This window comes from Microcaecilia unicolor, unplaced genomic scaffold, assembly GCF_901765095.1.
Source record: "Microcaecilia unicolor unplaced genomic scaffold, aMicUni1.1, whole genome shotgun sequence".
NCBI classification, from domain to species: Eukaryota; Metazoa; Chordata; class Amphibia; order Gymnophiona; family Siphonopidae; genus Microcaecilia; species Microcaecilia unicolor.
The window spans coordinates 162,365-189,220 of record NW_021963104.1 but is presented as its reverse complement, the minus strand read 5'-3'; the positions used below and the strand labels follow the sequence as shown (position 1 = coordinate 189,220).

Genomic DNA, 26,856 nt, shown 5'->3' with positions numbered 1-26,856 from the left:
CCCAGGCCCCCCCCCCCCTCCATGGCTATGCCACTGGTATTCACTGTTAAATGAAGATGGATTTTGGTCTGTGTTCTACAGAATGGCACTTTTCCACAGGCGGGTTCTAATTACAGACGTTGGAGACCCTGAAATCTCCATTCCAGCAGGTGGATAACAACGCAGTGATGTAGCAGGGGACCCCCCATGCCCAAGCCCCTCATTAAAATAAAAGTGCCAGACGTGCAGGCCATATGTAAGAAATTAAAGAAAAATACTCGGCACTGGAATGAGAATTAGGTCTTCCTAACAGTTTGAGACTGGCAGAGAGACCTACCTTGTCTGTCTTTCTTCAACTGCTTGAAGAGTGCAAACTTCTGTGGGTTGTCCAGCACCATGAACTTCTTGAGCAGCCCCTGAATAACCTCGGCAACAGTGGTGGTGCTGCTGATATGCAGCTGTTTTACAGCATCCAGGGGTAGATAGAAGGACGTCCTCCTGTCGGTCCTGTCTGCTGGGTTCACCTCTTTCAGGGCATCATAGATAGACTGTGGCCGGATGCCCGCGGGGACAGTGACTGGCCGGCGCAGCTTTAAGTGCACTTTAATGAAGCCAGTGTACGTACCGTCATCATTCTAGCAGAAGAGAGGACAAGGTCAGGTATGGCCACTGCTCGACTCATTTACATCATTTGCACATTTATCACACAAACACTAGGACTAGGTGGACGAGGCATCCGCCTAGGGTGGCACAGTTGGAGGAAGGGGGCGAGTGACACCAAGAACACCCATCATGGTTGGCCTGGGGCCTAGAGCATCCATTCATATGCGAGGCTTGCCAGATCCCATTTCTCCTGCTCAAGGCCCTGACGGTCTTGGTGCCACCCAAGGGGGGATGGGGAAGGGAAGCAGACAGAAGATGGACACTAGGAGTGGAGGTGGGGAAGGGAAGGAATGGGAGATGCTGGACAAAGGGGCAGGGCCTCGGGCTTATTACATTCAGAGGATATTTTTGTTTCTTAAAGTTTATTCACTACCCCTACTTTGGAGGGTTATATAGGCTATACTCCCCCTTTTCTGTTTGATTTCTGTTAGAGCCATATGTAGGATATTTTAATAGGAATTTCCTGCACCACCCAATAGATGTGTGTAGTATACAAGAAGGATTCTGATCAATTTAAGATGCTTAAATAAAATTTGGATTGAGCAGGGACCAGAGGTTGTTATAGTTAAGATAGTGAGTAGTTCGAAATGATAAAAGTGGAGGTGTGGTCACTAATAATCAAATTTTCTAAAAGGACATTATCTTCTTGATCCATGACCTACTTATTGGATTATGAACTTCCATATGAAGTTATCACCTGGTTAACTAATTGTTGAGATGTTGAGTCAAGATTGCTATTAATCAGAATTAAGATCTATTCCTTATTGCCCATGTCAGGCTGGTCTAAACGCATGTGTTATGGCCCCCTGCCAGCAGATGGAGCCAGAGAATAACAGGTCAGAGCTGACTTCACTCCCCTTATAGGAGGCTGATGCTGCCCTCAGCTCCTCAGTATTTCTCTGTCTCCAGCAAGTGGTGCAGACAATGTAGCTTGGGTCGCAGTTAGGAGTAAGCTGCTCCTGGGAAGACTAGAGGCCCAGGTTACCGATGCTGCAGGCAGTAGTTCTTTGGGGCTGATTTTAATTCCCCCTTGGGAACAGAGGCAGTTGGAGTTTGAGTTCCTACACCAGCGGATCCATTACTCAGCAACGCCAGCTAGACTCAGGATCAGTGTTGCCACTGCTGTCCATGGCCTCTGGCTAAGAACTATCGCTACAGCGACTGGGCTACGTAAGCTGAGAGTGGCATATAAGATATGAACAACCATCCCAGCCTCCAGGTTCTTGCAAATGAAGGCTTATGACAATAGCCCAAAAGAGGCCTGTTCTGACTGAGCTGAGGAGTAAAACTACACCCACCTGTTTCATCAACAAACAGTTTTTGACCTTCGAGTTGTAGCGTTCAATTTTCTGTTGAATCTCCTGTGGCGTAAGGGCTTTGGGGGTTTCCTCCACTGCCGCGTCTCTCTTCACATTCTGTAAAGACAAAGGCACAGCTCAGAACAGAACAGTGGACAGTCACAGGTACCAAGTGTAGCAACAGAGGGCTGTTTCAGGAGGTTCAGCGGCAGAAGACCAAGCCAGGTCTAGGGTTTGTGTGATCAGGCCTTTAAGCCTAAACCAATTTAACAACATCAAGCAAATAAGTTTATTGGCAATACTCCAATACATATGTAAATCTGCTTTATGGTTCACATCACAGAGTTCACGGGAGGAGGCAGAGTGGGCCCGGGCTGAATTCAAACGGCAGAAACTGAAAATGGCAAAAGTCTAAAATGTATAGGAGACAAGACTAAAAGAACCACCACAGGAGCAGAGGTTTTGGAAGCAGGACACTCACTGATCCTCGCTTATAGATACACCATCGAAATCACCTTTCTCTAGTTCCAACCCTTTAGTAAAAGGGCCCCTAATTTTTTTTAATTAATGGCCATATACTGGAGTGGAGGAGTAGCCTAGTGGTTAGTGCAGCAGACTTTGAACCTGGGGAACTGGGTTCAGTTCCCACTATGTATAAAACACAATGTAGTTGGGGAGGGGGGGAGAAATCAACCAGAAAGGCAGTATATCAGGTCCCATTAACAAGATTCCAGGCACAATCTGAAAGAGTAGCAACATTCCATGTAGAACCCCAAAGAATAGCAAGATTCCGGAATCCCAAAGAGGAAGGAGGACAGAGGACTTTGATCCTGGGGAACTAGGTTTGATTCCCACTGCAGCTCCTTGTGACTCTGGGCAAGTCACTTAACCCTCCATTGCCCCTGGTACAATTAAGTACCTGTATATACTATGTAAACTGTCTTTGGATGTAGTTGCAAAAAACACAGAAAGGCAGTAGATCAAGTCCCATTAACAAGATTCTAGGCAGAATCTCAAAGAGTAGCAACATTCCATGTAGAACCCCAAAGAATAGCAAGATTCCGGAACCCCAAAAAGTAAGGAGTGGAGGAGTAGCCTAGTGGTTAGTGCAGTGGACTCTGATCCTGGGGAACTGGGTTCAATTCCCACTGCAGCTCCTTGTGACTCTGGGCAAGTCACTTAACCCTCCATTGACCCAGGTACAAATAAGTACCTGTAAATACTACTATCTAAACTGCTTTGAATGTATTTGCAAAAACCACAGAAAGGTGGTATATCAAGTTCCCTTTCCTTAATTCTACAAATCAAGAGTCTGTCCAGCATTTCCCTTGGTATCGTCACTGGACAATGTAGCATGAGAACACCCAACTGAACCAGATTCCCTTTGCAACACCAATGCCATCTTTCTAATGGAGTAGAAGAGTGGCCTAGTGGTTAGAGCACCAGTCTTGCAATCCAGAGGTGGCTGGTTCAAATCCCACTGCTGCTCCTTGTGATCTTGGGCAAGTCACTTAACCCTCCATTGCCTCAGGTACAAACTTAGATTATGAGCCCTCCTGGGACAGAGAAATATCCAGAGTACCTGAATGTAACTCACCTTGAGCTACTACTGAAAAAGGTGTCAGCAAAATCTAAATAAATAAATATGGGGCTTAATAACTAACTGGCCAGGCATACAGAGTGTAAGCCCCTCACTCTATGTCTGTCATAGCTTAAGAAATTTTTTCTAAAATCAAATTAGAGGTCTTCTCGGTCCTCACCAATCTAACATTGATTGATATCATTCATAAACCATAGTGGGTCTACAAGATGAGTGGAATGGAGCGGACAGATGTGAAGCATTTGTTTACACTTTCTAACAATAATAGAACCAGGGAACATAAGATGAAGCTAGAATGTGGTAGATTTAAAACAAACAGGAGAAAGTTTTTCTTTACTCCGCGCGTAGTTAGACTCTGGAACTCGTTGCCAGAAAATGTAGTGACAGCAGTTGGCCTTGCTGAGTTTAAAGGGGGTTTGGACAGATTCCTGAAGGAAAAGTCCATTGAACATTATTCATTTACATTTTTGTTTTGTTTTGGGTCTTTGCCGGGTTCTTGAGGCCTGGATTGGCCACTGTCGGAGACAGGATGCTGGGCTTGATGGACCCTTGGTCTTTTCCCAGTATGGCAGTGCTTATGTTCTTAAGTTCCCTGGAGATATCATCAATTATGAGACTGGGTGACTGAAGCTGCTACAACATTACCTAAGTTAGGGATAGGGGATGGGATTTGATATACTGCTTTTCTATGGTTAAAATCAAAGTGGTTTACATATTATATACAAGTCCTTATTTTGTACCTGGGGCAATGGAGAATTAAGAGGACTTGCCCAGAGTCAAAAGAAGCTGCAGCGAGAATCAAACCTGGTTCCCCAGATTCTCAGAACGCTGCACTAACCATCCTCCCTGTGGCTGCCTGGGCCATAGGCCTAACCGGGGCTTTTTTTGAGGGGGTACTCGGGGGTACTGAGTACCGGCACCTTTTCCAATGTCTGCTAAAGTTGACCCAGGATACCCAAGTTTTAATGAAAGAGCTCAGGCTCTACACACCAATTCTGCGTTGTCATAGATTCTGTGACTGGTTGCAGGGGGGCCCCTCAGTGATCACCCCACCCCTGAAGGGTGGCCAGACATTTTAGTACCGGCACCTTTTTTGCTAGAAAAATTGCACTAGCCTAACCCACATTCATAAATTCATGCCTTTTGTAGCCCCTGCTCCACTCTAGCTGAACACAGGGGCCATTATACAACCAGTGTTCCTGGGATCCTTTTCTCAAAGGGAGTAATGTTAAATCTTTCAAGGCCCTTAGGCTTGTGGAAAATTCTCTTGACAAGTCCCAGCAGAACAACAAAAATGTATTTTGGATGAAGGTGTTCCAAAAGAAAAAACAGTTTACGGGAGTTCACGATGCATATGAATTACTTGGCAAACAGTACATTTCAAAATCAAAAACTCGATACATTTCAAAAAAGAAGTCTGCACACACTAGGGATTTTGTGACAAACAACTCCCTAGAAAAGGGATCTTCACAGAACGATCGACCCAGGGTTTTCCCCCCCTATAGGTACCTGCAAAGCTTTGGAGAAAAATCCACATCTCCCTGAAGCCACTTGCAGATGAGAATTACCGTTTTCCAACAGTCTCCTGGACTCCAAACTCACTCCATTTCTCAGACACCCAAGGTAGCTTCTTAATGATCTTGAAAAGGGAGAACCAAGGAAAGTGGGTCTAACTTTGGCTTCTGGTTTTCATCAACATTTCTTTGGATCCGAAGAGGTTCCTGGGTACTTTGCGAGCTCTTCCCTTGAGCTTCAGTGCACTCCTAGGTTGGGACAGAACTGAAGAACCCGACCCAAATGGCTTCAAGTTTTACAGAACCATAATCCTGTGGAGATGCCCTGGAGTGGTGAGCGAGATACAATGTGCCTTCTCTCTGTCCTCATCACTTGATGTCACAACACTTTGCGACACCTTGCTCTTTATTCGGCTGTTATTTGGAAAGATGCACCCAGCATACCAGATATATAAATATGCCCGTTAGCAACGCACGTCCTCTTGAGATCTTTACATGTGGCCCAACTGTAGAATTAATTTGCTCCGATTAACGCTGTGTAGTGGCTTATGGTTAAACCAGTGTAATACCTCTTAAGCTTCTAATGCATAAATCTCCAGGGTAGCTAGGAACAGATTTCTGCTATAATGCAAGGTCTCCTGTCAAAGTGGATAGAGCACTGGTCTTGCAATCCAGAGGTGGCCAGTTCAAATCCCACTGCTGCTGCTTGTGATCGGGCAAGTCACTTAATCCTCCAGTGCCTCAGGTACAAACTTAGATTGTGAGCCCTCCTGGGACAGAGAAATATATGCCTGCATGTAACTCACCTTGAGCTACTACTGACAAAGGTGTGAGCAAAATCTTGAAAGAAATGCTAGGTCAACAGTATGAAGAACCTGGCCCATGACGTGTTACAAGGTATCTGCTCTGGATAAGAAATTACAACTAAAGCCCAGGGAATGGGACAAAAATGTTTTTATGCTTATTAAAATGGGATTAAGATCATTGGACAATATTTAAGTGACTAGTGGCCAACAGGAAAGCATGCCTCAAGGATCGGTGCTGGGGCCGATTCTGTTCAATATATTTGTGAGTGACATTGCCGAAGGGTTAGAAGGTAAAGTTTGCCTATTTGCGGATGATACTAAGATCTGTAACAGAGTGGACACCACGGAGGGAGTGGAAAACATGAAAAAAGATCTGAGGAAGCTAGAAGAATGGTCTAAGGTTTGGCAATTAAAATTCAATGCGAAGAAATGCAAAGTGATGCACTTAGGAAGTAGAAATCCACGGGAGATGTATGTGTTAGGTGGGGAGAGTCTGATAGGTACGGGCGGAGAGAGGGATCTTGGGGTGATAGTATCTGAGGATTTGAAGGCGACGAAACAGTGTGACAAGGCGGTGGCAGTAGCTAGAAGGTTGTTAGGCTGTATAGAGAGAGGTGTGACCAGTAGAAGAAAGGGGGTGTTGATGCCCCTGTATAAGTCGTTGGTGAGACCCCACCTGGAGTATTGTGTTCAGTTTTGGAGGCCGTATCTTGTTAAGGATGTAAAAAGAATTGAAGCGGTGCAAAGAAAAGCTACGAGAATGGTAAGGGATTTGCGTTACAAGACGTATGAGGAGAGACTTGCTGAACTAAACATGTATACTCTGGAGGAAAGGAGAAACAGGGGTGATATGATACAGATGTTCAAATATTTGAAAGGTATTAATCCGCAAACGAATCTTTTCCGGAGATGGGAAGGTGGTAGAACGAGAGGACATGAAATGAGATTGAAGGGGGGCAGACTCAAGAAAAATGTCAGGAAGTATTTTTTCACGGAGAGAGTAGTGGATGCTTGGAATGCCCTCCCGCGGGAGGTGGTGGAAATGAAAACGATAACGGAATTCAAACATGCATGGGATAAGCATAAAGGAATCCTGTGCCAAAGGAATGGATCCTCAGGAGCTTAGTCAAGATCGGGAGGCGGGGCTGGAGGTTGGGAGGCGGGGATAGGGCTGGGCAGACTTATACGGTCTGTGCCAGAGCCGGTGGTGGGAAGCGGGACTGGTGGTTGGGAGGCGGGGATAGTGCTGGACAGACTTGTACGGTCTGTGCCAGAGCCGGGGTTGGGAGGCAGGACAGACTTGTACGGTCTGTGCCAGAGCCAGGGTTGAGAGGCAGGGCTGGGGAGGTGAGGATTGTGCTGGGCAGACTTATACGGTCTGTGCCTGTGCCAGAGCCGGTGGGTGGGAGGTGGGGCAGACTTATACGGTCTGTGCCAGAGCCAGTGGTGGGAGGCGGGACTGGAGGTTGGGAGGCGGGGATAGTGCTGGGCAAACTTATACAGTCTATGCCAGAGCCAGTGGTTGGGAGGAGGGGCTGGTGGTTGGGAGGCGGGGATAGTGCTGGGCAGACTTATAGGGTCTGTGCCCTGAAGAGCACAGGTACAAATCAAAGTAGGGTATACACAAAAGTAGCACACATGAGTTGTCTTGTTGGGCAGACTGGATGGACCGTGCAGGTCTTTTTCTGCCGTCATCTACTATGTTAGTATGTTGCTATGTGTCTAATTTACTTTTCAGTTCTACTGTATGGGTGACTTCTAATGGGTTTGCGGACATTAACAGTTAAGAACAACTGTTTTCTAGTAAACAGAGTGGAGTGATATGGTGGCCGTGTTAGTCCACTTTTAAAAGTAATCAATAGAAATAAAATCAAATTTGATTTGATTTTTCTGATCTAATGACAAACGATTACCTTCAAAAGTGAATCAAAAATATATTGTTAGTCCAATAAAAAAAGGTTTCCATCTTATTTTCTTTTCTGTGTTTCATTTTATTTCTATTGATTACCTAGTAAACAGAGAATGGGACTTTCATGCTATTAGTCAGTGCTATACCAAGACACTGAAAATCTGAAATTTCCCAGCACTTTCCAATTTTTCAGTTTGTCTCTACCACAAGGCAGTTTGTATATTTTGCTCTGGTAGGTGATCAGGTTCTGGTGAATTTCAGTTTGGTCAATGCAGAAGCATGGTTGACCTTCACATCGAGTACTGACTCCTGTTTCCAGGTCTGAGAGGTTTGTTAAAGGCCCAAGGAAAAAGCCAACCTTCAACTTGATTAATGCACAGTCAGAAAAAAAAAAAAAAAACAAGGTGCAATTAATTAGCAGCAGCAGGAGGGAATTATGTTCCAGACATGGTTGGGGGAGGCTGATGCAGGGATTGTAAATTGGTTTTGTCCACCTGGATAGCTTGTCACAAGGCTGAAGAGTAGTAGACCTGCAGAATTTGCAAGAGAAATGGCCATTTAAGGGGATCCCCAGATTTTCTAAACAGTTTGGTTTCCATGTGGGAAATGACAACGAGTGAATTGTATACTGTGCATAAGATTCCACAGTCAAAAGTGACCATTAGAAGGCAGCAATATGTACCGTAGGCTTAAATTGAATCTTAGGGGGTGGGGAGGAAAAGGCCTGCTAGGGACAGAAATTTCAGGAGCAGGATGTTAAGAGGGAATATTTACAGTTATTGAATAAGCAAAATACGATCCTCTCGTCTACAAGAACCTTTTGATAGCATCTGGAGACTGGTACAAGGTACAATATGTTACTGGCTGTGGTACTGTACACCACTGGAGCAGGTATTTGAAGACCATCTGAAAGATAAATTAGACGCAATGTTAGAATCCGTGGACAGGACTACATTGGAATCTTTAGCGTTGGTGTCCCAGGATCTTGGGAGGAAGTTAGGTCAATGAGGAGGAGATTGTAAAAAAAAGTCTGTAACTTGTATATTAGATATCTAGGCTACAGTGGCTGTGAATGCTTTGGGTTGATGTAGTCAATGCCTCCTTGGTAGACAGGCATATTCCACAGTTGATAAAAACAGCTAGTATCACATCACTGTTGACGAAGCCTACACCCTGGATCCATCAGAAATTTTGCCCCATTTCTATTTTGTGGAGTCAGCACAGCTGTTAGATTATTATATTTTTCATTGCGTTTGTTACAATGCAGACAACACGACCTGCAGGACTGTCCCAACAGCGTACTTGCTCGAGGGGTTTTTCTGTGACTCATGTTAGACTGTAATGTGCTGTCCCCAGAAGGGTAAAGTTGGAGCAGGAGATTTTAACTCTTCAAGGGGTAGCATTGTATATTAACGAGAGCCTTGAATCACAGATTGAAAATTCTGCAGGAAACAAAACACTTCTTGGAATCACTGTGGATTGAAATTCCATGTTTAACGGGGAAAAGGATAATGATAGGAGTGTACTACCATCCGTCTTGCCAGAATGAACAGACGGTTGCAGAAATGTTAAAGGAAATTAGGGACGCAAAGAAACTGGGCAACACAATAATAATGGGTGATTTCAATTACCCCGATATTGACTGGGTAAATGTAACATCGGGGCATGCTAGGGAGGTAAAATTCTGTGATGAAATCAAGGAAAATCATGGCTTCCTAAAGGAAAAGTCCATAGACCTTATTAAATGGACTTGGGGAAAATCCACTATTTCTGGGATAAGCAGTATAAAATGTTTAGTACTTTTTTTTGGATCTTGCCAGGTATTTGTAACCTGGATTGGCCACGGTTGGAAACAGGATGCTGGGCTTGATGGACCTTTGGTCTTTCCCAGTATCGCAATACTTATGTACTTATGTAAGGAGGGTTAAGATCTGTTTGTTGAAGCTTTTACGGATGAGAGAGAGATTGTGTGTGGTGATGGTGGGGGGGATAATTTTTGCTTCTTGTAGGTGGGTGTTTATTGTACTTCCTTTTGCACGGAAAGGATAAGCGAATTGTAAGTGAAATGAAAGACCCGATGAGTCCACTTCAACAAAAGATATTATGCCTTCGGACAGATACACTGTTTGATGCTTTTCAGACACTCCGAATGCTTACAAATTGAAAACGTTATCCATGACTGCCACTAGATTTCATTAAAAATGACTTCCCTCTCCATAAGTGTCCAGAAAATCTCCCAAGCTCTGCTGAAAGAGTATTTCATGTTTACGGAGAGAGACTCTTTGTTCTGTCTGGTCCAACGCTTGCCGTGTTGATAGTCTTCTGGAAAGTCATTATAGAGGAACATTGCTTCAAAGTACTCTCTGGCTAAAGGGAATAAAGAAGTTAGGGATTGAAGGGAGAATACAGAAGAAGAACTAGAATTTACAGAGACCCACAAAAGTGCACGAGGTAGGGAGCTGGCTGCCATTTTACTTTCAACCAGCCAACTCTATGTAGGATTCCTTTGGGAACCAGGCCACCAAATTGGAGAAACCCATTAAAAAAAAAAAAAAGATGCAATGTTGTGTAGACTGAACAACGCCAGACTAGCTGATTACAGATATCTTTGTACATCTGCACCAGTTACAATGCAATAAAGCAGAACAGAAACTCTTTAACTATTATTCCTGGTGGGGTCTGTTCTACCCTTCCTGAACTGGTCCCTTCAGCTCCTTTTGGAGTATGAAACACTGGTGGGTAATGGACTGTAAAACAGGATCACACACCAGGCCCGCCAAGAGGGGGCAGCAACCCCACTGCACCCCCCCCCCCCCCCCCCCCCCCCCGGTCCTCTACTTGCCACAGCAGCAAATCAAGAGAGAAGGGAGGCTTCCAGTGGCAAGCAGAAGACTGACTCGGTCTTCTGCTCCTGTCCCGGGTTATTGCATTAATTATGCTCTGCCAGCCATGGGTCCTTCCTATGCGGAAACAAGAAGTTACTTCACAGGAAGTGGGATGCGGCAGGAAGAAGGACCCGAGGCCAGCAGAGCAGAATTAAAACGCAATAACCCGGCACAGGAGCAGAAGACCGAGCCAATCTTCTGCCTGCCACTGGAAGCCTCCCATTCACACCTGGGGAAGCAGCAGGGGGCCCAGCAGAGGACAGGAACAAAAATGGTGCTGCAGCAGGGCACCCTTAAAACTGTTTGCCCTAGGCTGAGCTTTGTCCCTCTGCCTCACACTAAGCCAAAAGACTAGGAAAAGAGAAGTTCATCTATCAGCAGCTGATCTCCAGCCCCATCAACTCTCCTCAGTGTATTTTGTAACTTCATTTTTGTTCAGGAAGTGATGTCTCAAGTAGCCACGGTGAAAACAGTATGACTTTAAAGGGACACAAACATATTTTGTACTTGGCATGATCTAATATCTTGGAAAAAATAAAAAGCCAGGACTAGCCCAAGGAGATTAGAATTGCTTCAGGTGACATCTCTCATGCAATGAATTTATTACAACAGACGGGTCAGAAAAGCTGTTCCCATTACCTTCACCCCAGCACAGGCTCAGCCACTGGGGCCAAGATGCACAAAAGTCCTCGTTAGAGCCCTTTCCGTACCGAATTCCATAACGAATCGGTACGGAACGGCTATGCACGAAGGAATGCTTTTGGCAGTCAACAGAGACCCCGTATGCGTACACATTATTCTTCAGAGGTTTTGTTTTAGGAAGAAGTTTTTCCCTCCTGCTTTAACATTGTTTTATTAAAGTGCCGGGCAGCCCTAACGAGAGGTACAGACCTCTCGTTACCTTTCCCGGAGTTTTTCAGCGTTAGGCAAGCGGTAAAACTTTGATGCATCTCATTTCAATAGGGTTTCTACACAATTTGCTCATACTACTACTACTTAACATTTCTAAAGCGCTACTAGGGTTATGCAGCACTGTACAATTTTAACATGGAAGGACAGTCCCTGCTCAAGGAGCTTACAATCTAAAAGACAGGTGTACAATCTAAAAGACAAGTGTAGCATCCATCTGATAGGGCATACTATATTTCTCGAAAGGTTAGGTGCCGAAAGCAGCCTTGAAGAGGTGAGTTTTAAGCAGAGATTTGAAGATGGGTAGGGAGGGGGCTTGGCGTAGGGGTTGAGGAAGATTGTTCCAAGCATAGGGTGAGGCAAGGCAGAATGAGCGGAGCCTGGAGTTGGCAGTGGTGGAGAAGGGAACAGAAAGGAGGGATTTGTCCTGTGAGCGGAGGTTACGGGCAGGAACATAGGGGGAGATGAAGGTAGAGAGGTAGTGAGGAGCCGCAGACTGGGTGCATTTGTAGGTAAGGAGGAGAATCTTGAATTGTATGCGGTATCTGATCGGAAGCCAGTGAAGTGACTTGAGGAGAGGGGTGATATGAGTATATCGGTTCTGGCGGAATATAAGACATGCGGCAGCGTTCTGAACGGATTGAAGGGGGGATAGGTGGCTAAGTGGGAGGCCGGTGAGGAGTAAGTTGCAGTAGTCAAGGCGAGAGGTAATGAGAGCGTGGACGAGAGTTCGTGTGGTGTGCTCAGAAAGGAAAGGGCAAATTTTGCTGATGTTGAAGAAGAAGCGACAGGTTTTGGCAGTCTGTTGGATATGCGCAGAGAAGGAGAGGGAGGAGTCGAAGATGACTCCGAGGTTGCGGGCAGATGGGACGGGGTGGATGAGGGTGTTATCAACTGAGATAGAGAGTGGAGGAAGAGGAGAGGTGGGTTTAGGTGGAAAGACGAGGAGCTCGGTTTTGGACATGTTCAGTTTCAGGTGGTGGTTGGACAACCAGGCAGCAATGTCGGATAAGCAGGCCGATACCTTGGCCTGGGTCTCCGCGGTGATGTCTGGTGTGGAGAGATATAGCTGGGTATCATCAGCATAAAGATGATACTGAAAACCATGAGATGAGATCTGCATTCCGTTTTCGTTTGCTGCTACCGTCGTCGGAAATTGGGCTTTAGTACATGCCAGGGTTAAAAACTTGTTCGTTAAAGTGTGGTTAAAGGCTCGTTTAGTGCATCTTGCCCTGGGAGCTCAGGTTTAGAACTGGCAGGGAGAACACCTCCCAAAGCTTCCTGCTGGAATCTGTGCTGGTTATAGCTGACTTCAGTCCTCACCTGAAGGCACATTACCAAAATGAAGATATTTGCATACAAGGGATTCCCAGCATATGCAAATTTATCTCATGCGCATTCATTGTGGTAATCCTTAAAACCCATCTGGCAAGGTGCGTCTCCAGGAGAGGGCTGAGAAACACTGGTATAATGAATTTCGTTTCAAAAGTGGAAGTCAGTAACCATAATCCCCCCCTCCCCCAACCATTGCTACATTTCCTCTTTATACATAGACAGAACCCAACAGCTGTCAACAAGAAATGTGAGTTTAAAACATCCTGTCAAGAACCCAGAGAATTACAGGCTTCCGGAGTGCAGGTTACAGGACAACTGCTTAACACGTATTCTCAAAATGAAAACCCACCATTTGTACCCCAAAATCCACGATATCTGGGACAAAAAACTGCAACTTGGCAGAAATAGGTTAAAAAAAACCAGCATCGAGAGGATTCAGGGAGTGCCAGTGGAGTAGCTACAGGTGGGCTTGGGTGGGCCAGGGCCCACCCATTTATGACTCAGGCCCACCCAACAGTAGCACATGTTTAGTGGTAACTGGTGGGAATCCCAAGCTCTGCCAGCTGAAGATTTCCCCCTGATGGTAACGAAAACGCTACTCTCCACGACACCGGCACCTGCGCATGCTCAGTTTTCAGTGCATTCCTGCTGCCAAGGTCGAAAGAAGCGTTTTCCCACCAGCTGAGATTTTTTTTTGGGGGGGGGGGGAGAACACTTGGTGCCCACCCAATTCTTGCCTAGGCCCACCCAAAATCTGTTGTCTGGCTACGCCCCTGGGGAGTGCACACCCTCCCCCCCTCCCGTGACTCCTCTTTGCTGCCTATATGTCCCAGGAGCTGGTGGAAAAGTAGGATTCACTCCCCCCCCCTCAAAAAAAAAGACTAATTGTTTTTGTAATTATTGCTATAATTTAATGGGCCTCTGCACTTTTCTGTTTGAGATGGAGGCCAGCGTCTACAGGTATTGCTTCAGCTCAGTCATTAAAAACATCAACCCAAATACCCCACTGATGTGTGGGGAGGAAAGATTAAAATATTGGGCACACAGGTGTTTCAGTGGTCTTCATGGTGATGGGGTGGAGGAATGGCCTAGTGGTTAAAGCACCGCTCTTGACATCCAGAGGTGGCCGGTTCAAATCCCACTGCTGCTCCTTGTGATCTTGGGCAAGTCACTTAACCCTCTGTTGCCTCAGGTACAAACTTAGATTGTGAGCCCTCCTGGGACAGAGAAATATCCAGAGTACCTGAATGTAACTCACCTTGAGCTACTACTGAAAAAGGTGTCAAAAAATCCTTTAAAGAGCCAGTACACCTCCAGCAGAGGGGTGGATGGGGGGAGGGCCATCTGTAGAGGTTCATTCAGGGCCTTATTTGCCTAAGTCAGTGGAGGCTGAAATGCAGGGCCAAGTAGAAAGCAAACCCTCAATGTCCATGTCAGAGCTTTGAGCTGTGCCATGCCTGATCTTGCCGTATTCTCAAAAGGCACCATTAGGCTCAAATTTACTGAGGGCCTCGTTATGCCCAAATAGAAGAGCTGCTCCAGAGCGTAGTGCCAGCAAGGAGTGTTTGGAGAAGATGAAGAAGGATTAATAACTGGGAGGGGGAGGGGGAGGGGGAGGGGATGGAACAGCACAGGCCGACTGGTGGATGGAAAGGAACGAGATACAATAATAATGCTGATAAAGAATGATTTGAGGAAAATGTGCCTAGGGAACTGAGTTGGATTCCCACTTCAGGCACAGGCAGCTCCTTGTGACTCTGGGCAAGTCACTTAACCCTCCATTGCCCCATGTAAGCCGCATTGAGCCTGCCATGAGTGGGAAAGCGCAGGGTACAAATGTAACAAAAAGAAAATAGATACTATTGGAGATTCTACATGGAATGTTGCTACTATTGGCGATTCTACATGGAATGTTGCTATTCCACTAGCAACATTCCATGTAGAAGGCTGCGCAGGCTTCTGTTTCTGTGAGTCTGACATCCTGCACGTACGTAAGTGCAGGACGTCAGACTCACAGAAGTCTGCGCGGCCACATTGGTGATCTGCAAGGGCCGACTTTTACATGGAATGTTGCTAGTGGAATAGCAACATTCCATGTAGAATCTTAAGTAGAGGAGTGTGGTAGCCGTGTTAGTCCACTCTTAAGGTTATCAATAGAAATCAAACAAAATAAAACATGGAAAAGAAAATAAGATGATACTTTTTTTATTGGACATAACTTAATACATTTCTTGATTAGCTTTCGAAGGTTGCCCTTCTTCCTTCTTTGCTTATTTCCGATCTGAGGAAGAAGGGCAACCTTCGAAAGCTAATCAAGAAATGTATTAAGTTATGTCCAATAAAAAAGGTATCATCTTATTCTCTTTTCCATGTTTTATTTTGTTTGATTTCTATTGATAACCATGTAGAATCTCAAATAGTAGCAACAGTGGAGGAGTGGCCTAGTGGTTAGGGTGGTGGACTTTGGTCCTGAGGAACTGAGTTCGATTCCCGGCACAGGCACCTCCTTGTGACTCTGGGCAAGTCACTTAACCCTCCATTGCCTCATGTAAGTCGCATTGAGCCTGCCATGAGTGGGAAAGCGCAGGGTACAAATGTAACAAAACAAAAAAAATCACAGATCAGGAATCTTGGTCAGCTGCTAGACACATCATTTACTTGTTTTGTTACAGGATTTGCTTTTGTGTGCTTCAGCAACTTGGCCAGTTGCATCATTGGAGGATAGGGATATGGATTTGTTGCGAAACTAAAAAGCAACAATAATGATAACAATAATGCAAAGAAACAGGTTAACTTCATTTCAAACACAAACATCATTTCCTTTTTAGCATACGCAAGTTGGAAATCATATCCACTAAAAATATAAAATACAATTAAAAACAAAAACGCACAAACCCACACACACAAAAAAAAACAAAAAACATGAAGACTGACCAAAATCCCCCAAAACAAAAGGACAGAATCCAGAACACCAGCCTCTTTGGCCAACACTAGTCCTGGCTTTCATACTAAATCTTTTTCTTGACAAAGTGACCTCTTCTTGAACAACAGCGAAGTTTACATTAGTCTCAGACCAGCTGCCTTTCAAATATTCAAAGCAAAATTGTGTATAATAGTCAGTCAATACATTTTTTAAAAATGGGAAAGAAAGAGCATCTGAGAACATAGAACAGAGGATTGATGTCGACTGAAAGAAAGCAACCATTGGTTTATTTCAAAGTGTTTTAAATTCTCTGTTTGGATTTTGGATGCATGGCCTTCAGTGCCCCCCATCCCAGACCCCATAGAGCCTAGCCCAAGCCCTATCACAGAAAAAGCTGTGTGTGGGGTGGGGGGAGTAGAACAAGGCTTCCCAGGTCCCCTCTCCATAAGGAAACCAAATCAAGTTTGTGTTACAGTACTAATCTCTTACCTTGGTGCTAAATAGGGGGAGATTAAAGGAGGTATTTCAGCCTATTGGAGCAGATAATGCACACTTAAGAAGGACACAAGAACATAAGTGTTGCCATTCTGGTTCAGACCGAACATCCATCAAGCCCACTATCCTGTTTCCAACAGTAGCAAATCCAGGTCACAAGTACCTGGCAAGATCCCGAAACAGTACAATACATTTTATACTGCTTATCCTAGAAATAAGCAGTGGATTTTACTAAGTCCATCTTTAATTAATTAATTTATTTATTAGGATTTATTTCCCACCTTTTTGAAGGAATTCACTCAAGGCGGTGTACAGTAAGAATAGATCAAATATGAGCAATAGGCAATTACAGCAGTAAAATATTCAAATAATACAAAGTATGGCATAGTACACTACTTACAATGTCAACACTATATGTAATAGGACATTTTAATAGACAGCAAAGGGTATAAGCAAAGATGGAACATATAGATAGGTAAGAGGGTAAGAGGAGTTAGAAAATAAGGGGACTAATTTAAAGAAAGGTGCACATGAGGTCAGAGAGATGGTCAAATATTATCTCAGCTAGGGTAGGAGTGGATAAACATGTCCTGCTGCAGTATGTGCAGCCCGAGTCACTCCTTGTGTGTGAAAGTGAGACTAACAATTTAGTTACTTCTTCCATTAAAGGCCTGGTTGAAGGGCCAAGCTTTCACCTGCTTCCTGAAACAGAGCGTCTTCTGTTAAGAGGAGCCTTTCAGACAGCACATTCCATAGTTTGGCTTATGCACTTTTAGGAACGTAGCCAACCCTTTCTTTTTTTACACCCTGTTAAGCTAACTGCTTTTACCACATTCTCTGGCAGCAAATTCCAGAGTTTAATTATATGTTGCTGTTGCGTGAAGAAATATTTTCTCCGATTTGTTTTAAATTTACTTCTTTGTAGCTTCATTGCGTGCTCCTTAGTCCTAGTATTTTTGGAGAGTAAACAAGGATTCACGTCTACCTGTTACAGTCCACTCAATATTTAGAGACCTCTGTCTTTTCTACAAGCTGAAGGGCCCTAGCCACTTTAGCCTTTCCTCATTAAGAAGTCATCCCATCCCCTTTATCATTTTCATCATCCTTCTCTGTACCTTTTCTAATTCCACTATATCTCTTTTGAGATGCGGTGACCAGAATTGCACTCGGTATTCAAGCTGCGGTCACACCATGGAGTGATACAAAGGCATTATAACATTCTCATTTTTGTTTTCCATTCCTTTCCTAATATACCTGACATTCTATTTGCTTTCTTAGCCGCTCTGCACTTTGAGCAGAGGCTTTCAACGTATCGATGACACCTAGATCCTTTTCCTAGTCGGTGACCTTGCATCACGTAGCTATAGTTCGGGTTCCTCTTTCCCACATGCATCACTTTGCACTCGCTCACATTAATGGCATCTGCCATTTGGTTGCCCAGTCTCAAAAGGTATCCTTGTAATTTTTTACAATCCTCTTGCAGTTTGACAGCTTTGAATAACTGACGCATCCATTCAAGGGCAAGGTTGGCTGGTGACCTTCCCTCAGCATCCTTGCATCCCTGTTTGAGTCTTTCATTATAGCAGCTGGCCTGGAACAGCCAGGGCTGGTGTTAGGTATTCAGGGGCCCAGGGCAGAAATCCTCCTTTAGCTTGAGGCAGGTCTGGGGTCTCCCTATGGCATGGATGCCCAGGGCAAATGCCATCCCCTAACACCGGCCCTGGGAACAGCTGTTGAATGTTCCCCAGTTTCTCAATGTCCCAAGCAGTCACTCTATGGCAGCTGACCTGGTCTGCTTTCAGCTGCCCTATATCTCATGACTGGAAGTTCACCGCGCATGGTACATCCCGAGAACTGCAGAGTTCATAAAACTGGAAATTCAGAACACTGAAGAAAGTGAATAGGGTTACTAAGAGTCACAGGGCCAGTTTAGAAATGATCTAAGTGGCAGCATATCTTGACAGGACTGGGAGAAGAGTCCTGGTCTCCCTCCCCCTTTGCCAAGGCTCCCGAGTCTGTGTGAAGATCTAGTGGAACGTGAGGCTTCAGGAACCGCAGGGCTGTGCTCGATACCATTTGTAAAACCTACAATGCAAGGAGGAGGCCTGCCACTGGGGTCAAAGGGACCAAAGGAATCTGGTCAGTATCTCTGGAAGAACAAGAATCTAGACTGCAGCCCCTCAGCAAAAGTAATATCAAGTAGTAGCAGAACATTTACAGCTATTTCCACACCAATTTTACAGCAGCTAAATTCTAAAAATAGACAGTAACGCAGCCTCCACTGGGGTGCCAGGAACTGATTACCTGCTAACATTTAAGGAGGATGAAAGTAAGGGGTCAGTGGGTGTCACAGAGACACAGGACCATGTTAGCTACAAAGAAACCTGGCTTCAAGCCCTAGATCATATAGTAGGCCTTCTACAGACCAGTCTCTAAATGTTTGTTCCTATCTCCTCACACAGCAAACATGAGGAAAGGCCTTTAAGTGCTACATTTAAATGGTCTTAATTTTCAAACTGATGTGATTCAGCGTCAAGTTGACAAATAAAACCTGTATAAAATCAAATACAAGGGGAAAAAAAGGCCTTTCTGAGCAGAAAGTGAGGGGCTGTAACCAGGCACTTTCTGAGCCAGGCAGACCATGGGGTCTTGCCCAGTCACCTCGGGCCACTTGGTAATTCACAGGTCCAGTGTCACTTGGAAGATGAAGGGGGACCATGAGACCACCTGTAAGGCTACCTACCTTTACTAAGCCTTCAGTAAGAAACTGACAAACCTAACAGCAACTCAAGAATGAGCAAAAACAAACCCTGCCTGAACCCAAGCAAAACAGAGAATCTGTGGGTTTCTAACAAAGCAGATAAAGTACCTAACTTCAAAAAAGGTATGAACTTCCTCTAAAATCACAGATCAGGAATCTTGATCAGCTGCTAAACACATTATTTACTTCCATCCCCCCCCCCCCCCCCCAAAAAAAAAAAAAAAACAAACAAACCAACTTTGTCACCTGTAGCAAATACAAAATCTCTCTCCACATCTCAAAAAAAGACAAGTCTGACCACAATGATATCACGAGTGGACTACTGTAATGTCCTGTTCACTGGTCACACCAAAAAACACAATTTGCACCAACTCCAATTCAGAACGCTGCAAGTGGCGTGACCACATCTTACCATTTCTGCAAAAACTGCACTGGCACAGGAACAAAAGCAGCAAATAAATCCTAATAAAATAAGCAAGAAAGCAAACTTACAGGGCCAAATTTAATTTCCAAGTTTACCTCATTGATTGTATTTATGCTTCTATTTGATCAGTTTCCTCTTGTTATGCTGTTAACAAAATTGTAGGCTTTATGTCGAGCTATACACTGCCTTGGGTAAATCTCTTCGTAAAGGTGGTTAATAAATTGATTGATTATACAGATTACTACCACAGAAATGCCAGTAGACTAAGAACTTAAGAAAAATAGCCATACTGGGTCAGACTGATGGTCCATATAACCCAGTATCCTACGTTCAACTGTGGCCAATCCAGGTCACAAGCACCTGGCACAACCCCAAAGAGTAGCAACATTCCACGTAGAACCCCAAAGAGTAACAGCATTCCACGTAGAACCCCAAAGAGTAGCAGCATTCCATGTAGAACCCCCAAAGAGTAGCAGCATTCCAGTGGCGTAGCCATGGGTGGGCCTGGGTGGGCCAGAGCCCACCCTATTTGTACTCTGGCCCACCCAAAATTGTGCACTCTTGCTATGGCTTGCAGAAGTCCTCAAACCCCGTCAACTGAAGATTTCCTCCTTCTCAGGCAGCCAGTGCTCTTTCAAACGGCAGCTGGCAGCACTTGCCTGGAGCTGAAACCAACACCAGCCCCTCTTCACATGCTTAGTTTTCATGCATGCACAGCCTCAAGGAAAGTGCTGCTGGCTTGTTTGGAAGAGCGCTGACTGTCTGAGCAGGAGGAAATCTTCATCTGGCGGGGTTGGTAGATCCCCTCCTGCTCAGGTATTTAATATTGTGGGCTTGCAGGTGGAGGGAGGGATGAAGAGCAGAGCAGAGGGGGGCTAGGGACAGGGGGGGGGAGGGCATGAATTCTATGCCCACCCACCTTGGACTCAGGCCCACCCAAAATTGGTTGTCTGGCTACGCCCCTGCAACATTCCACATAGAACCCCAAAGAGTAGCAACATTCCACGCTACCAATCCCAGGGCTAAGTAGCTACCAGGCCAAATTCATGTTTAGAAAACTCACAGGGGAAACTGAGGTCCTACATCTTTTTACCCCGTTTAGAATATCTGCAGTATCCAGGAGTGTGGACCTGGTAACCCTATGGAAATCTCCTGGGCTGACTCCACAACATTGCCAAAGCAAATTTACCAGGGCACACAGCACCTTCATAAGTCATATTAGATCTCATTGGAGCTTGTACTGCATCTCAAGGAAAAAAAGAGAGTATTACTGTAACATGTTTTCTCTATTCTGAACCAAGGGAAAACCCCAGACTAAGACACTCACTCACTGCACACCAGCAGAACTGCCAAGCTTCCCAGGTCACAGGGGTTCTAAGCCTGCCTGATGCTGAAAGTAGCACAGACTGGCTTTGAAGGCCCCTTCCCAATTTCTGCTACCAAACTCTGGAGGGGAGAAGAGATCAAATCCACAAGTCTTGCCCAAGTGACCTCGCTGAGTAAGACTTCTACCAAATCTCAGTAACGCAAAGGCAAACACTACCATGTATGTGACATAGGAGCCAATGTTTCAGCATGATTGGGGGGTGCTCAACCCAACAATACTTCTACTTGGATAAAGCGAAGGCATTTTTTCAGTAATGGGGTTGCTGAAGTACCTGCAGAGAGGGCACCTATGATGTAGGAGTAGATAGGAGAGAAGACAATGCACTGGCTGCTCATTACCCAGGATATAGCATTGCCCACAAGGGGATCTGGATGAAGCATTAGCCTCTCTCAGTAGCAGCTCAAGGCAAATTACACTCAAGTACACTAGACATTTCCCTGTCCCTGGAGGAGTTAAGTGAGTTGTCCAAGATCACAAAGAACTGTAGTAGGGATTTCATTTTCGAACACAGCATAATACCAAGACATTGTTGGATGATAGTCGATTGGGTTTTTTGTTGATTTTGTTGGATGTGGCCACTGCATTCGATACTGTAGACCATGAATTATTTTTAACAACAGTTGCAGTCCTTTTGGATTGCCGGTAAAGCGTTGGCCTGGTATTGCTCATTGTTGGATGCGCGTACATTTCAGGTTGTTCAACATTCTTCTACGCCCTGTTGGGTGACAGTGACCTGCTGGTGTCCCACAGGGCTCATGTTTGTCCTCTGTTGTTCAATTTGTTTATGCTTCCGATCTGTAAGGTGTTGGCCAATTTGGGTGTTGGCTACTGTTTGTATGATATTTTCCTGTTCCTGCTGTTGTGGCTGATGGAGTTTGGTTGGTTGAGTCTTATTTTTGGCCTGTGTAGGTTTGGTTGAAGACTAATGGATTAACTTTGAATGTAGCTAGGACTCAAATTTTGTCATTAGCTCAATCGGGTGAGGCTCGTCCTTATTCTGGTTTTTATGTGGCTGTTTTTGTGCCAGTATCAATCTTTGATTCGTAGTTTGGGTGTGATTTTGGACACTACCCTGTCTTTCGAACCACATGTTGAATCGGTGATTCGAGTAGTGTTTTTAAAATTGCGGTCGGCTGCCAAGATAAGGAATTTTCTCTCTGAGCAGCAGAGATATGTTCTGCAGAGATATGAGCTGCTGCATTTTGACTATTGCAATGCTCTGTTGTGTGGTCTTGCGAACACATTACGGGCTCATGAGGATCATATAAACCCACAGCTTACAGGAATTGCATCAATTGGCTATTGTGTGGCGAACAGAGTTTAAATTGTTGGTGCCGGTTTTTAAGGCTTTGAACGATGAGGCTCCATTGGATTTGTTTCAAAGGTTGCAGCAGTATTGTCCTGCACAGCCTCTTCGGTCTCAGATTCTGGGACTGTTGGATGGCCCTTTGTTCCATCGTGTTCGTTTGCAGACATTCGTTCCCGGGTTTTTTTCCTGTTGTTGGCCCGAGTTTGAGGAATGTTCTTCCTGCCAGTTGGCGCCAAATTTCTTCTCTTATTGTTCAGAAAGCAGTTGAAGAGACTGTTTAGCAGAGCATTTTTTTGTTTTGTTTTATTGTGGGTGTTTATGTTATTGTTGTATGTTTGTTATTGATTGTTTGATTTACTTGTTTTATTGTAACCCGCTCAAATGGTTGGCTGGGTGGGCTATAAGTTTTGTTAAATAAATGAATAAAATTTTTAACCTGGTTCCCCTGGTTTACAGCCTGCTACTACTACTATTTAGCATTTCTATAGCGCTACATGGCGTACGTAGCTGCTCCTCTAAACATTAGGCTACTCCTTCACTGCTAAAGAAAAAAAAATAACTTGTGCCTTTAAAAAATGTCATTACTGAAAAATCAAGGCGAAACCTATTCTCTTCTATGTGTGAAGAGAAGATCTTCAAATACCAACCCTGTGACAGAAAAATACAGAATTATCCCAACTACAGAGCACCACTGAATTTCCAAAAGCATCTTGTGAAGCAGTGATCTACGCAGGCCACTGGTGAACTCCAGAAAGAAGCTGTCTGTGGCATAGTGCAAGCACTGAGAGAGCAGTCTCCATTTCAGGGACCAAGATCATCTCCCACGTACCCTGGCAGAGGGGTGAGGTTCACTCCTGTCATAGTAATGCACTATAGTATAACCCACGTAGAAACATTAGTCGATGCAAAACTCATTACTGCAGCGCGATCTGCCACTTGCTGTGCTGGACAGAGTTTAGAAGTGGGTCTGGCTTTGATAAGCCATTCTGTTGTACTTGCATGGAAGTGCACACCCCAGAGAAAGCAGTCCGTGTGCATCACAGATCAAATTCATCTTTCAAGAGTTAAGCAAAACCCCTGGTTTTTCAACCAACAGCACCCAATCCCACTGGGGTCATTACGGTATGTCCGCGAAGTCTCTGGTGAGGTATTGGTTCATTCTATGTATGCTGTGACAGCAATGAACCTTACTCCTGTGCCAGGGTATGCTAGAGATAATCCTCAGCTCTCAGATTCCTGCTGTTTACAGACTCAGAGCCTGTATGTAAAGCTCAAGGCTACGTGTCAGACTGCTAGAATCTACTGTGCCACCCCAGCCAACATTTCCGACCCAATGCTCCGGAAAGGCATGCGTCAGCATCGCTGCTGGAAACTCCTCATGTTACTGATCTACAGAAAAAGTGGCTGAACGAAAACACCAGCATCTTCGATGTCCTGATGCCAGGGACGGTCGCTGGTTTGCTCCCTTAGTCCAGCTTTAACCTGGAGCTCCAGTAAGCAGCCTTGAGTTTATCTCGACAGACTAAAGCGCAAAAGCTGACATGGCTTCTATCACAGGGCAACAGGCAGAGGAGTCCGCTCTGTGGGTGCTAAGACCACCAATATTGAGCAAGCTCCTTCACTGTGTCCCGGGGGGGGGGGGGGGGGGTGTAATTTGTTTTGGATTCCCTCCCCTCCCCCAATCACTTTGGGATGTTGGTGCCTTTGGCATCAGGCATGTACAGTTTGCTGCATTAGACACTGGAAACAGAGGACAGAGCATACCCTGGCTTCCTGGGTAGCGACACTGGGGACCTTCCCCAGCCCTATAATAAAAATCCCCAGGTTGTGAGAAGTTTCCTCCACCTGGGACTGGGATTTACCTCCCATCATTCCTGGAGGTGAGGAGAGAGATTTTAGAAAGTTTCACCATGACAATATTCAGGCTCACTGTGCTCTTTCTAAAAATCAGACTTTCCAGGTTCACTAGGACAATCTTAATTGTAAATTAAATTAAGGTTTAACCCTTTGTGGCTTGTAGATTCTCAGCTCCAGGACATCACCTGACATCAGCCACAGGGGTACACGTGGCAGGACTAACTGCAAGCACCCCCAAGATGCAAAGATTTGGAGTTACTAAGAAATGACCCAAAAACAGTTCTTATCTTGACAAAGGGACAGTCATCGGCTAACAGATGCTGTGAGCGGAATGAAGGATCCACATTTCTCTGTATGTGCTAAAATGCAGAACAAAAAATTAACACACACAGACCAACATCACTTTGTTTTTTTTTTTTTTAACTTACTCTAACGTTCTCTATTTTTTTGTACGAGCTAATTTGCTGTCTTGGTTTCATAATAGAGATGCTCAGACTATCAAGATGAATAAACAAATAAAAATCACTGCCATGCAGGTCTGCTCTCATGGACAGGGGGACTAATTCAGGATTTCTTTTTCTCAACACTGCCATAGCCTTTAACAGTAGTACTAAAACGATTTAATAAAGGAAGCGAGGGGCATCTGACCTATCAAAGATACAGTGTGTTAGTAATATATTTTGAAAGATCACAGACACTGTCTCACAAAACAGGAAATGTCAGCTCTCAGCACAGAGCCATTGGTTAAGCGTTTGCCAGCACCTGGTGCCAGGCTCATTCTCAGCTCCTCAAGTCAGAGCAGCTCCTCCCAGCCTCTGGGGTTTTAGGATAGAGAATGCATTTCTACCTTTGCTGCAGATCCCCCCTTGAAGAAGGTCGACTTGGCCGTAAAGAAAAATTCCTCCAGCTCCTCATCCAGGCTGCTGTACCCGCTGCTCATGCTGCTGGGCCGAGGGTCATGGGAGGCCAAAGCCAGAGGGCTTCAACAAGCCATAGAGCCAGTGGTCATCTGGGTCCCACGTGCTCTGGTACCGGCACACCGTCCTGATCCAGTTCGACACTCTGCCAACAAGATGCGATGTACATGTGTTCTGGGTCCAGAGCAGGCTGCCCTCCTCCCTTCTAGGGAACCGCTGGGCTCTCCATGGTTCTGTAGTGCTCCACACCCTGCTGTTTTTCTGTCCTCTCCTCTGTAAATGCTGTGGAAACTAGAGAAAGGTCTTGAACTGGGCACCTCTCTCTCATCTGTGGTTTAATCTCTTTGCAACACTGGGGATTAGCACCACCTCCCCCCCCCCCCCTTCCTGCCTTGCTCATAGCTAGGAGAACACTAAGCCACTTCCTCTTGCAAGATTTCTCAGCAAAGGCTGTGGAGGACAGACACTATTTCAGGGCTCCTGTGACTGAGGTTGACAGTGTCAAGTAGATGCACCGCCTTAAAGAGCCTAGGCTGGGAAAAGAATCCAGTCCAGTGCTAATAAGACACTGCCAGGAATCCCCAAGCAGCAGCACCTGGTCCACACCGATACCATCTCTGGCACTGGGGTATTGGCAAACTGATCAGTTCCTTTAATAGACCAGTGAGACAATTCTGAAGAAGGGACTGAAATTAAACTTGTGCTCAATCTATGAATTAGAGGGTCAATAATCAACTGATGGTGCTCAGCGTTTTGCTGATCGCTGCTGGCCTTATGCCTGGAAATTCAATACTGAGCCATGTCTGATTTCAGCACTGAATTTCTGGGTTTCTGGCGCCAACTAACGCATAGTCAGTTAAGTGCGATATTCAGGACTGAAGCAGCTATGTGGTACCGCAAAGATAGGACTGACTTTTTATATGGTCCTATTTTTTGGTCGGTCATCCCACCTCGCCCCGGTAACCTCAGGCTCTGCATGAAGGTGGTCACCCTCAGGCTCTAATGGGGGATGCGAGACATTGCTTAGATTTGGTCTCCAAATAGTAGAGAGGTTAGTCCACTCTTAAAGGTTATCAATAGAAATCAAACAAAATAAAACATGGAAAAGAAAATAAGATGATACCTTTTTTTATTGGACATAACTTAATACATTTCTTGATTAGCTTTCGAAGGTTGCCCTTCTTCGTCAGATCGGAAATAAGCAAATGTGGTAGCAGGTAGTATATATAAGAGAAACATCAAAGCATTACTTTGACAGTCTGACAGAGTGGGAGGGTGGGGGTATGCATGGGGACATCAAAGCATTTCATTGATATTCTAACAGAATGGGTGTTGGTAGGTGAGAGGAGGGTAATAAACAGAGAAATAATCAGAGAAATACAGCTTTATGTTTTATAATGGAGTTAGAAAACCCAGATCCTTATTAAGTCCTGTTTGTTGGGTGTCAAAATATTCAATCATTCTTATTTCAAAGGTCTTACGTTCCTGTATTGTTTTAAAATTACCTTTCAGTATTCTTACTGTGAAATCACTGGTGCAGTGTTCTGGTCTTGTGAAGTGTTGGCCCACAGGGGTGGGGGCTTGACTGGCACCGGCTATTTTCATGTGATGTCTGTGCAGATTGAATCTTGTCTTAAGCATCTGGCCTGTTTCTCCAATATAGCATCCTTCGTTACATTTTTTACACTGAGGGAGGATAATCTCCAAGAATATTGCCTCCTCCCTCAAAACACCCAGGGAAAATCTGCTACAGTACAAAGAAAAAAAAAGCCACAGACAGAATTCCCCTTGTAGTGACATACAACCCAGAGCTGGAGAAACTGAGGAAAATCATAAGAGACCTACAGCCACTACTTCAGGAAGATGAATTACTGAAAGAGATATT

General features: G+C 45.0%; 1 protein-coding gene across 1 annotated transcript; it reads right to left on the bottom strand.

Moving 5' to 3' along the window:
* Window positions 1-275: 275 nt before the first annotated feature.
* Window positions 276-25,287, bottom strand: LOC115458937 (ras association domain-containing protein 5-like). The gene is made up of 3 exons (XM_030188796.1): window positions 24,902-25,287; window positions 1,941-2,057; window positions 276-614 (listed from the first exon to the last, which is right to left on the bottom strand). Exons 1-3 carry the CDS (start codon window positions 24,992-24,994, stop codon window positions 276-278), a joined length of 549 nt encoding a protein of 182 aa, XP_030044656.1. The 5' UTR covers window positions 24,995-25,287.
* Between the last annotated feature and the right edge of the window lie 1,569 nt (window positions 25,288-26,856).

Excerpts from the sequence above, each read along its gene's own strand:
- LOC115458937 (XM_030188796.1), bottom strand. The coding sequence starts at position 24,994 with ATGAGCAGCGGGTACAGCAGCCTGGATGAGGAGCTGGAGGAATTTTTC. Across the intron at positions 2,058-24,901 it reads AGGGGGGATCTGCAGCAAAG|AATGTGAAGAGAGACGCGGC; the intron begins GTAGAAATGCAT and ends TTGTCTTTACAG. Across the intron at positions 615-1,940 it reads ACTGTTTGTTGATGAAACAG|AATGATGACGGTACGTACAC; the intron begins GTGGGTGTAGTT and ends CTCTTCTGCTAG.